Genomic DNA, 12,144 nt, shown 5'->3' on the forward strand with positions numbered 1-12,144 from the left:
TTCAAACAGCGTAAGTCAGCAAGGGCTGGTGCTCCACTAGTCGCTGCCGCGGCTTCACAAAAACAGAGGGGCACCCCACCACACAAGAAAGGGGGAACCCCTGCGGGAGGAGAGGAGGGCTGGGACGAAAACAGCCTTCTCACACCTCTGGCAGTGCGTGTGGGAAGCCCAGGCAGGGATGAGGGCAGGAGTTATGCAGGGTTTGCAGCACCAGATGATGAAGGCTGATGAGTCAACAGCATTTACCCACATGGCCAGTTTATTCTGTGCTCAAAAAATACAATGATTTTATAAACCTCGTTTTACATACTTTGATGAATCCAAGGCAGGGCTGCCTTCACCTTACAATAAACACCCAGGTCTTACCCAGCGGCTCACTCTGATCATTTTAGGAGAACCTGTTTCTTGCAGATGGAAAGAAAAGATGGCCAAGTGGAGGCAGCTGGCTGCTCTGGTGCTGGAGCAGGGTGGGGTCCCAAGTCAGCATTCTTTGGGTGGGGACCAGCTTTGCAGGTCCAGGAGCACAGTTTATCGGTGGCTCAGGGGAAGTGATGGATTCATGCTTTCCAGCTTATGAGTGAGCATGCCATAAACCCTCTCCTCTCAGACTTTAATATGCATAAGCATCACCTGAAGGCAGTGGAGAGGAGGTGAAAATCTCCTTAAAATGCAGATTCTGAATTCAGTATGGCTGGGGTGCGGCCTGAGATTCTGCATTTCTAACTCGTTCCCCACCACACTTTGGGTAGCAAGGATGTAAATCAGAGGACAATTTTGGTAAACTTTTGACACCTGTCACCACACATCTCCTAACATCCAAAGGACTGCTTAGGGAACATGGTGGCCCAGAGAGAGGGCCACGTCTTCCAGGTTTGCTGGGCTTCATGTAGACCACATGCCTTTCTGGTCACGCCTTCCATCAGCACAGGCATCTCAATGGCTCAGGTTACACATTTCTCTCCTTTTTTAAAAAAATAAATTTATTTATTTATTTTTGGCTGCATTGGGTCTTCACTGCTGTGCAAGGGCTTTGTCTAGCTGTGGAGAGCGGGGGGCTACTCTTCGTTGTGGTGCGTGCGCTTCTCATTGCGGTGGTTTCTCTTGTTGTGGAGCAGGGGCTCTAGGCACGTGGGCTTCAGTAGTTGTGGCACGTGGGCTCAGCAGTTGTGGCGCATGGGCTTAGTTGCTCCGCGCATGTGGGATCTTCCCAGACCAGGGCTCGAACCTGTGTCCCCTGCATTGGCAGGCGGATTCTTAACCACTGCGCCACCAGGGAAGTCCTACACATTTCTTTAGTTAAGTTCCCAGCCTGATGGGAGATGTGGATACTTTGAGCTTCTGTGTCCCAGGGCTTTCCCAGAGATTCATCTGGAAACCATCTCCAAAGATGAGCATTTCCCTCAGGGTTAACCTAGTCCTTTCTGGGTTGATCCTTTCCAGTTTTGTTATCTCAGGGTGACTCTTCAAGAGTTGGGATGTTCTGGCCATGGTGTTTACATGATAAATCAGAGAAATGCCGCTTAGAAATAAGTAATACCATCTGGAAACCAGAGAGGAGGGTTAGGGTTGGAGAAGTGCCTCTGGAGCAGGTTGGTCAGCGAGTGGTGGCCCTGTGGAGTGGTGGCACCAGGCAGCATCACTCACCTGATGCCTCAGGTACCTGCCCAGACGTCCCAGAGCTGCATCCCAGATCCTTGTTTGGTGAACTGGAGCTGCAGACTTGGGCTTTGCCTGGCATTTCGCCGGAGCTGGATGCTCAGTCGAGGCTGCCCAGTGGGGATCAAAGGGATCACTTGTCCTCGGCCTTTAAGTGGTTGCAGAGGGGCTGCTGAAACCCCATCACCTGTTTGTGTTTGTTGTTGAAGAGACCAGGATGTCTCTAGTGCTCCATCTAGATCTTCAAGCATTATGCTTCCTAGTAATAAGCTGATTCATAAAAATAAAAATCACAAAATACAATTGCCTATAAAAATCACAAGAATACAATTGCATTAAATTTAGAAAAGCATTTGAGGTCAGAAAGAGAAAAACACCGTATGCTAACACATATATATGGAATCTAAAAAAAAAAAAACAACAAAATGGTTACAAAGAACCTATGGGCAGGATGGCAATAAAGATGCAGACATAGAGAATGGACTTGAGGACACGGGGAGGGGGAAGGGTAAGCTGGGACGAAGTGAGAGAGTAGCATGGACATATATACATTACCAAATGCCAAATGTAAAACAGACAGCTAGTGGGAAGCAGCCGCATAGCACAGGGAGATCAGCTCTGTGCTTTGTGACCACCTAGAGGAGTGGGATAGGGAGGGTGGGAGGGAGATGCAAGAGGGAGGAGATATGGAGATATATGTATATGTATATGTATAGCTGATTCACCTTGTTATAAAGCAGAAACTAACACACCATTGTAAAGCAATTATACTCCAATAAAGATGTTAAAAAATTAAAAAAAATAAAGACCACCTTCAGAAATAAAAAAAATTAAAAAGCATTTTCCCAGAGAACCCAGAATGCTTCTCAGGTCCTCTTGTGCATTTCCTGAGCAGAGAGGAGTAGTGAGGGGAGGGCTTTGAGTTCCAGCTCCGAATCCGAGGTTTCTGGGGAACCAGCCTCTTATATAAATAAAATTGGGCCATGCTATTATTCTCCACACTTCAGGCATGTGTGGGAGCCTGTGGCTCTTGGATCCCCTTCCCTGCAGGGAAGGTTTAAAAAAAATTCCAGTGGGTATACTACTGGGCATATACCCTGAGAAAACCATAATTCAAAGAGACACGTACCACAATATTCATCGTAGCACGATGTACAATAGCCAGGACACAGAAGCAACATAAGTGTCTATCAACAGACAAATGGATAAAGAAGATGTGGCAGATATATACAATGGAATATTACTCAGCCATAAAAAGAAATGAAATTGAACTATTTGTAGTGAGGTGGATGGACCTAGAGTCCGTCATACAGAGTGAAGTAAGTCAGGAAGAGAAAAACAAAATATACATGTATGCTAACACATATATATGGAATCTAAAAAAAAAAAAAAAAGGTTCTGATGTACCTAGGGGCAGGACAGGAATAAAGACCCAGACATAGAGAATGGACTTGAGGACACTGGGAGGGGGAAGGGGAAGCTGGGACGAAGTGAGAAAGTGGCATGGACATATATACACTACCAAATGTAAAATAGATAGCTAGTGAGTAGCAGCTGCATAGCACAGGGAAATCAGCTCCGTACTTTGTGACCACCTAGAGGGGTGGGATAGGGAGGGTGGGAGGGAGATGCAAGAGGGAGAGGATATGGGGATATATGTACACATATAGCTGATTTACTTTGTTATACAGCAGCAACTAACACAACAGTGTAAAGCAATTATACTCCAATAAAGATGTTTAAAAAAAAATTCCAGTGGGTATAAAGCCCCATTACATCCCCTTGTTATTTTCCTTTGTCTCTTTCTCTTTCTCCTTCAACCTTTTTTTTTTTAATTTTAATTTTTTTGATAGAAAGCCCAGGCCAGCCTGCCTGCAGCCCTTGCTAGGCAGCGGAGGTGGCTCTGAGGGCCGGTCAGCCCTGGGTTCTGCACCTCTGATGCTAGAAGCAGACACAGGACTGTCCTGGGACTTTAGGGGGGACTCTTTACGGGTGTCCTGGGACTTTAGGGGGACACTGGCTCTTCAGGCGTTTCTTCTTCTCTACTGCTAGTCGCAAGGCCTGAAGGAGCTTGTCCTTGTTATTCAGGATGTTATATTCGGAGAGCTTCACCAGCTTGTCGAAGGCGGCCTCTGTGTACGTCAGCTCCTTGGTGGCGTAGGGAGATTTGGGACCATAGATGTCAACCTGGCCCTGCTCCAGCTCCTCGGGGCTTCGCTCCACACCTGGAGGAGCAGAAGGACTTGCTGTAGCCCCTTATCACGTGAGGTTGTAATGGTTTGTTTCTGCCCCTCTCCCTGAGGCCCACCCCTGCACACCCACAATAAAACGTGCCCATGTGCACACTCACACACGCAGATGCGCACGCACACCTCCTAGCCCACCAGGGCGAGGGACATAGCTTGCCCATCTCAGGACCTCCCTGGCACCGCACAGCGCCAGGCTGTGAATGACTGAAAGAGTAGAGCTTGACATCGCCGGCGCACGGGGGCATGGGGGGCTGTTCTTTCTCGCCGAAGCCAAGCTGGGCTCAGACAGGAGCTATGCCAGGCTTTCCCATTAGTGCTGTCAGGAGACTGCACATGTCTAAGAACAGGAGCTCTCCGTCCAAGACCAGTTGGGGTGCGACCTGAGCTCCCGGCGGCTTACCTGGGGCCTTGTACTTTTGGAAGGTGTCGCTGATGAGTGGGAAGAAAATCACAGTGGGGGCATCGGGCTCCTGGGAGCTCTCCATCAGGTAGCACTCCTTGAGGTTATCCTCCTCGTCCTGCACCTCATATTTGGGGAAGGGGATGTTCTGCTCGGTGCAGTACTTGCAGGTTTGTTTCATGGGCTGGAACATCACAGGAGGACATGTTTGAGTATCAGGAGGGGTGAGGGTGGGCAAGAAACACAGAATTCTTAGGTCCAGCTTTCTGATTTCCCCAGCTAACAACTCAGGTCTCCAACTGCTCTGCCTATGTGTGCTCTTTTTAGGACAAACCTGGATCCGGATGAAGAGCCAGGGGCAGTAGGTTGGTGTGTGTCCAACTGCAAGCTCCTTCCCCAAGTAAACTGGACAGAAGCCCTTCTGATGATGCTTCACCCACAGACCTGAAGATGTGGCTGGCTCCCTAAGAGGGTGACAGCCATGGCTGGCCAGGCTCCTGCAGGACACTCATGGGCTTTGGAACGTGACAGGGCCAGAAGGGACTCTGAAAGGGCATCTTTATAAACAGGATGTAACAGAAAAAGCAGCAGACTTGGAGTATCAGAATCCCCTTAGTTCTTCCCCGTTCTAAGCTCACTAGCTGTGCGATCTTAAGCAAGCCATTTACCCTCTCTGTGCCTCACCTTCCTCACCTATAACATAGGAATAATAGCAGTTGTGCCATCTACCTCAAAGAGCTGGTGTAAGGATCAAGGGAGATCATGTGTAGGAAAGCATGTTGTCCCTTGTTTACAAACTTAGGTCATTATCAGTGGTGTCATCCTTGTCATCTGTCTATACTCCCCTTTCCCTGGCCTCAGGATAGGACTGTATTAAAGTAGACCAGGGAGAGGAACCAAGATGGCTGAGTAGAAGGACGTGCTCTCACTCCCTCTTGCGAGAACACCAGAATCACAACTAGCTGCTGGACAATCATTGACAGGAAGACACTGGAACTCACCAAAAAAGATACCCGACATCCAAAGACAAAGGAGAAGCCACAATGAGACGGTAGGAGGGGTGCAATCACAGTAAAATCAAATCCCTTAACTGCTGGGTGGGTGACTCACAGACTGGAGAACACTTATACCACAGAAGTCCACCCACTGGAGTGAAGGTTCTGAGCCCTACATCAGGCTTCCCAACCTGGGGATCTGGCAACAGGAGGAGGAATTCCTAGAGAATCAGACTTCGAAGCCTAGTGGGAATTGATTGCAGGACTTCCACAGGGCTGGGGGGATCAGAGACTCCACTCTTGGAGGGCACACACAAAGCAGTGTGTGCATCAGGACCCAGGGGAGGGAGCAGTGACCCCAGGGGAGACTAAACCAGACCTACCTGCTAGTGTTGGAGGGTCTCCTGCAGAGGCGGGAGGGGTGGTGGCTGTGGCTCACCGTGGGGACAAGGACACTGGCAGCAGAAGTTCTGGGAAGTAATACTTGGCATGAGCCCTCCCAGAGTCTGTCCTTAGCCCCACCAAAGAGCCCAGGTATGCTCCAGTGTTGGGTTGCCTCAGGCCAAACAACCAAGAGGGAGGGAACCCAGCCCCACCCATCAACAGTCAAGCGGATTAAAGTTTTACTGAGCTCTGCCCACCAAAGCAACATCAGCTCTACCCACCACCAGCCCCTCCCATCAGGAGACTTACACAAGTCCCTTAGATAGCCTCATCCACCAGAAGGCAGACAGCAGAAGCAAGAAGAATTACAATCCTGCAGCCTGTGGAACAAAAACCACATTCACAGAAAGATAGACAAGATGAAAAGGCAGAGGGCTATGTACCAGATGAAGGAACAAGATAAAACCCCAGAAAAACAACTAAATGAAGTGGAGATAGGCAACCTTCCAGAAAAAGAATTCAGAATAATGATAGTGAAGATGATCCAGGACCTTGGAAAGAGAATGGAGGCAAAGATCAAGAAGGTGCAAGAAATGTTTAACAAAGACCTAGAAGAATTAAAGAACAAACAAACAGAGATGAACAACACAATAACTGAAATGAAAACTACACTAGAAGGAATCAATAGCAGAATAACTGAGGCAGAAGAACAGAAAAGCGACCTGGAAGACAATGGTGGAATTCACTGCTGCAGAACAGAATAAAGAAAAAAGCACGAAAAGAAATGAAGACAACCTAAGAGACCTCTGGGACAACATTAAACGCAACAACATTCGCATTATAGGGGTCCCAGAGGAGAAGACAGAGAGAAAGGACCAGGGAAAATATTTGAAGAGATTATAGTCAAAAACTTCCCTAACATGGGAAAGGAAGTAGCCACCGAAGTCCAGGAAGCACAGCGAGTCCCATACAGGATAAACCCAAGGAGAAACACACCGAGACACGTAGTAATCAAATTGGCAAAAATTAAAGACAAAGAAAAATTATTGAAAGCAGCAAAGGAAAAACAACAAATAACATACAAGGGAACTCCCATAAGGTTAACAGCTGATTTCTCAGCAGAAACTCTACAAGCCAGAAGGGAGTGGCATGATATACTTAAAGTGATGAAAGGGAAGAACCTACAACCAAGATTACTCAACTCAGCAAGGATCTCATTCAGATTTGATGGAGAAATCAAAAGATTTACAGACAAGCAAAAGCTAAGAGAATTCAGCACCACCAAACCAGCTCTACAACAAATGCTAAAAGAACTTCTCTAAGTGGGAAACACAAGAGAAGAAAAGGACCTACAAAAACAAACCCAAAACAATTAAGAAAATGGTCATAGGGACATACATATCAATAATTACCTTCAACGTGAATGGATTAAATGCTCCAAGCAAAAGACACAGGCTTGCTGAATGGATACAAAAACAACACCCATGTATATGCTGTCTACAAGAGACCCACTTCAGACCTAGGGACACATACAGACTGAAAGTGAGGGGATGGAAAAAGATATTCCATGAAAATGGAAATCAAAAGAAAGCTGGATTAGCTATACTCATATCAGATAAAATAGACTTTAAAGAATGTTACAAGAGACAAAGAAGGACACTACATAATGATCAAGGGATCAATCCAAGAAGAAGATATAACAATTATAAATATATATGCACCCAACATAGGAGCACCTCAATACATAAGGCAACTGCTAACAGCTATAAAAGAGGAAATCGACAGTAACACAATATTAGTGGGGGACTTTAACACCTCACTTACACCAATGGACAGATCATCCAAAATGAAAATAAATAAGGAAACACAAGCTTTAAATGATACATTAAACAAGATGGACTTAATTGATATTTATAGGACATTCCATCCAAAAACAGCAGATTACATTTTCTTCTCAAGTGCTCATGGAACATTCTCCAGGATAGATCACATCTTGGGTCACAACTCAAGCCTCAGTAAATCTGAGAAAATTGAAATTATATCAAGCATCTTTTCTGACCACAATGCTATGAGATTAGAAATGAATTACAGGGGAAAAAACGTAAAAAACACAAACACATGGAGGCTAAACAATACGTTACTAAATAACCAAGACATCACTGAAGAAATCAAAGAGGAAATCAAAAAATACCTAGAGACAAATGACAATGAAAACACGATGATCCAAAACCTATGGGATGCAGCAAAAGGAGTTCTAAGAGGGAAGTTTATAGCTATACAAGCCTACCTCAAGAAACAAGAAAAATCTCAAATAAACCATCTAACATTACACCTAAAGGAACTAGAGAAAGAAAACAAACAAAACCCAAAGTTAGCAGAAGGAAAGAAATCATAAAGATCAGAGCAGAAATAAATGAAATAGAAACAAAGAAAACAATAGCAAAGATCAATAAAACTAAAAGCTGGTTCTTTGAGAAGATAAACAAAATTGATAAACCATTAGCCAGACTCATCAAGAAAAATAGGGAGAGGACTCAAATCAATAAAATTAGAAATGAAAAAGGAGAAGTTACAACAGACACTGCAGAAATACAAAGCACCCTAAGAGACTACTACAAGCAACTCTATGCCAATAAAATGGACAACATGGAAGAAATGGGCAAATTCTTAGAAAGGTATAACCTTCCAATACTGGACCCGGAAGAAATAGAAAATAAGAACAGACCAATCACAAGTAATGAAATTGAAACTGTGATTAAAAATCTTCCAACAAACAAAAGTTCAGGACCAGGTGGCTTCACAGGTGAATTCTATCAAACATTTAGAGAAGAGCTAACACCCATCCTTCTCAAACTCTTCCAAAAAATTGCAGAGGAAGGAACACTCCCAAACTCATTCTATGAGGCCACCATCACCCTGATACCAAAACCAGACAAAGATACTACAAAAAAAGAAAATTATAGACCAATATCACTGATGAATATAGATGCAAAAATCCTCAACAAAATACCAGCAAACAGAATCCAACAACACATTAAAAGGATCATACACCACGATCCAGTGGGATTTATCCCAGGGATGTAAAGATTCTTCAATATACGGAAATCAATCTATGTTATACACCATATTAACAAATTGAAGAATAAAAACCGTATGATCATCTCAATAGGTGCAGAAAAAGCTTGTGACAAAACTCAATACCAATTTATGAAAAAACTCTCCAGAACGTGGGCATAGAACCTACCTCAACATAATAAAGGCCATATACAACAAACCCACAGCAAACATCATTGTCAATGGTGAAAAACTGAAAGCATTTTCTCTAAGATCAGGAATAAGACAAGGGTATCCACTCTCACCACTATTATTCAACATAGTTTTGGAAGTTCTAGCCATGGCATCAGAGAAGAAAAAGAAATAAAAGGAATACAAATTGGAAAAGAAGAAGTAAAACTGTCACTGTTTGCAGATGACATGATACTATACAAAGAGAATCCTAAAAATGCCACCAGAAAGCTAGTAGAGCGAATCAATGAATTTGATAAAGTTGCAGGATACAAAATTAATGCACAGAAATCTCTTGCATTCCTATACACTAAAGAAAAATCTGAAGACAAATTAAGGAAACACTCTCATTTACCACTGCAACAAAAAGAATAAAATACCTAGGAATAAACCTACCTAGGGAGACAAAAGACCTGTATGCAGAAAACTATAAGACACTGATGAAAGAAATTAAAGATGATACTAACAGATGGAGAGATATACCATGTTCTTGGATTGGAAGAATCAATATTGTGAAAATGACTATACTACCCAAAGCAATCTACAGATTCAATGCAATCCCTATCAAATTAGCAATGGCATTTTGTACAGAACTAGAACAAATCATCTTAAAATTTGTATGGAGACACAAAAGACCCCGAATAGCCAAAGCACTCTGGAGGGGAAAAAACGGAGCTGGAGGAATCAGACTCCCGGACTTCAGACTATACTACAAAACTACAATAATCAAGACAATATGGTACTGGCACAAAAACAGAAACATAGATCAATGGACAAGATAGGAAGCCCAGAGATAAACCCATGCACCTATGTTCAACTAATCTATGACAAAGGAGACAAAGATATACAATGGAGAAAAGACAGTCTCTTCAATAAGTGGTGCTGGGAAAACTGGACAGCTACATGTAAAAGAATGAAATTAGAACACTCTAACACCATACACAAAAATAAACTCAAAATGGATTCGAGACCTAAATGTAAGACCGGACACTATAAAACTCTTAGAGGAAAACATAGGAAGAACACTCTTTGACATAAATCACAGCAAGATCTTTTTTGATCTACCTCCTAGAGTACTGGAAATAAAAACAAAAGTAAACAAATGGGACCTAATGAAACTTCAAAGCTTTTGCACAGCAAAGGAAACCATAAACAAGACGAAAAGACAACCCTCAGAATGGGAGAAAATATTTGCAAACGAATCAATGGACAAAGGATTAATCTCCAAAATATATAAACAGCTAATGCAGCTCAATATTAAAGAAACAAACAACCCAATCCAAAAATGGGCAGAAGACCTAAATAGACATTTCTCCAAAGAAGACATACAGATGGCCAAGAAGCACATGAAAAGATGCTCAACAACATCACTAATAACTAGAGAAATGCAAATCAAAACTACAATGAGGTATCGCCTCACACCAGTTAGAATGGGCATCATCAGAAAATCTACAAACAACAAATGCTGGAGAGGGTGTGGAGAAAAGGGAACCCTCTTGCACTGTTGGTGGGAATGTAAATTGATATGGCCACTATGGAGAACATTATGGAGGTTCTTTAAAAAACTAAAAATAGAATTACCATATGACCCAGCAATCCCACTACTGGGCATATACCCAGAGAAAACCATAATTCAAAAAGACACATGCACCCCAATGTTCATTGCAGCACTATTTACAATAGCCAGGTCATGGAAGCAACCTAAATGCCCATTGACAGACGAACGGATAAAGAAGATGTGGTACATACATACAATGGAATATTACTCAGCCATAAAAAGGAACAAAACTGAGTCATTTGTTGAGACGTGGATGGATCTAGAGACTGTCATACAGAGTGAAGTAAGTCAGAAAGAGAAAAACAAATATCGTATATTAATGCATGTATGTGGAACCTAGAAAAATGGTACAGATGAACCGGTTTGCATGAGAGAAGTTGAGACACAGATGTAGAGAACAAACCTATGGACACCAATGGGGGAAAACCCCAGGGGGTTGGGGATGGTAGTGTGCTGAATTGGGCGATTGGGATTGACATGTATACACTGATGTGTATAAAATTGATGACTAATAAGAACCTGCTGTATAAAAAATAATAATAAAATAAATAAAGTAGACCAAAAAACAGTTTCTTTCCCTTGAAAATCCAGAACTTTTCAAAAGGAAATAAATTAAAATAAATAAAAATCTCTGGTCCTAACTCTTTGGTGTAATTACATGGAGGCTCATACTTCCTGGTAGTGGGGAGACCATGTGATCACTTTGAACATAGGACATTACAAGCTCCTGAAGTGGTACAAAACTTTACAATTGACTGGGTTCTATTAAGGTTATTATTATTTTTTTTAATTAATTAATTTATTTTTGGCTGCATTGGGTCTTCGTTGCTATGTGCGGGCTTCTCACTTCAGTGGCTTCTCTTGTTACAGAGCACGGGCTCTAGGCACACGGGCTTCAGTAGTTGTGGCACGCGGGCTCAGTAGTTGTGGCTTGCGGGCTCAGCAGTTGTGGCTCGTGGCCTCTAGAGCACGGGCTCGGTAGTTGTAGTGCATGGGCTTAGTTGCTCCGCGGCATGTGGGTTGTTCCCGGACAAGGGCTCGAACCCGTGTCCCCTGAATTGGCAGGCAGAGTCTTCACCACTGTGCCACCAGGGAAGCCCTAAGGTTATTTTTTAAACTCTTTTTTATTTTGCAGCTAAAGAATTGCCAAATATGGGAAATGCTCAAATGTAAGAATAAAATTGGAATTAGCTCAGTGAATCTAGTAAACCCATTGCATGCGGGCCAGCGGGCTACGCCTCTGAGGTTTGGAGGTGTAACCTCCATCAGGGATGGTGGCTTGAGCTTCTCCGATGCTAAGTCTAGGAGCCTGTGGGGAGTGGGGCGGGAGCCTTTCTTTGCCAAACTTGCCTTTGTCTGGGACCCAGCACAGTAATTGAGGTGGATGATGAGGTCAGCTTTTCTCTCCGGCCTGAGGACGGGCGGGTAGCTGGAGTTGATGACGAATGCAGTGTCCAGCAGGCACAAGTGGTTCACGGACGCTGTCAGCTTGTTTGGGAAGCCATCTAGCACCGAGTCTGAAAGTCAAGGCTTGTGGTTATCCTCACTCCTTGGCGCCCTGATCTCAGCAGATGGTCAGAGGCACCTGGGGGGGATGGGATGCCCTGCCCGGAGCTC

The 12,144-nt window shown here is 43.8% G+C and overlaps 1 protein-coding gene across 1 annotated transcript in view; it reads right to left on the minus strand.

Moving 5' to 3' along the window:
- Positions 1-234: 234 nt before the first annotated feature.
- PLA2G4E (phospholipase A2 group IVE) overlaps positions 235-12,144 on the minus strand; it is a 45,606-nt gene continuing 33,696 nt past the window's right edge. The window contains exons 18-20 of the mRNA XM_067744211.1: positions 11,878-12,044; positions 4,306-4,489; positions 235-3,881 (exon numbers count right to left, since the gene is read on the minus strand). Coding sequence (XP_067600312.1) covers positions 3,643-3,881; positions 4,306-4,489; positions 11,878-12,044 — 590 coding nt within the window. The 3' untranslated portion in view covers positions 235-3,642. The remainder of the gene's footprint in view (positions 3,882-4,305; positions 4,490-11,877; positions 12,045-12,144) is intronic.

This window comes from Pseudorca crassidens, chromosome 1 (assembly GCF_039906515.1).
Source record: "Pseudorca crassidens isolate mPseCra1 chromosome 1, mPseCra1.hap1, whole genome shotgun sequence".
NCBI classification, from domain to species: Eukaryota; Metazoa; Chordata; class Mammalia; order Artiodactyla; family Delphinidae; genus Pseudorca; species Pseudorca crassidens.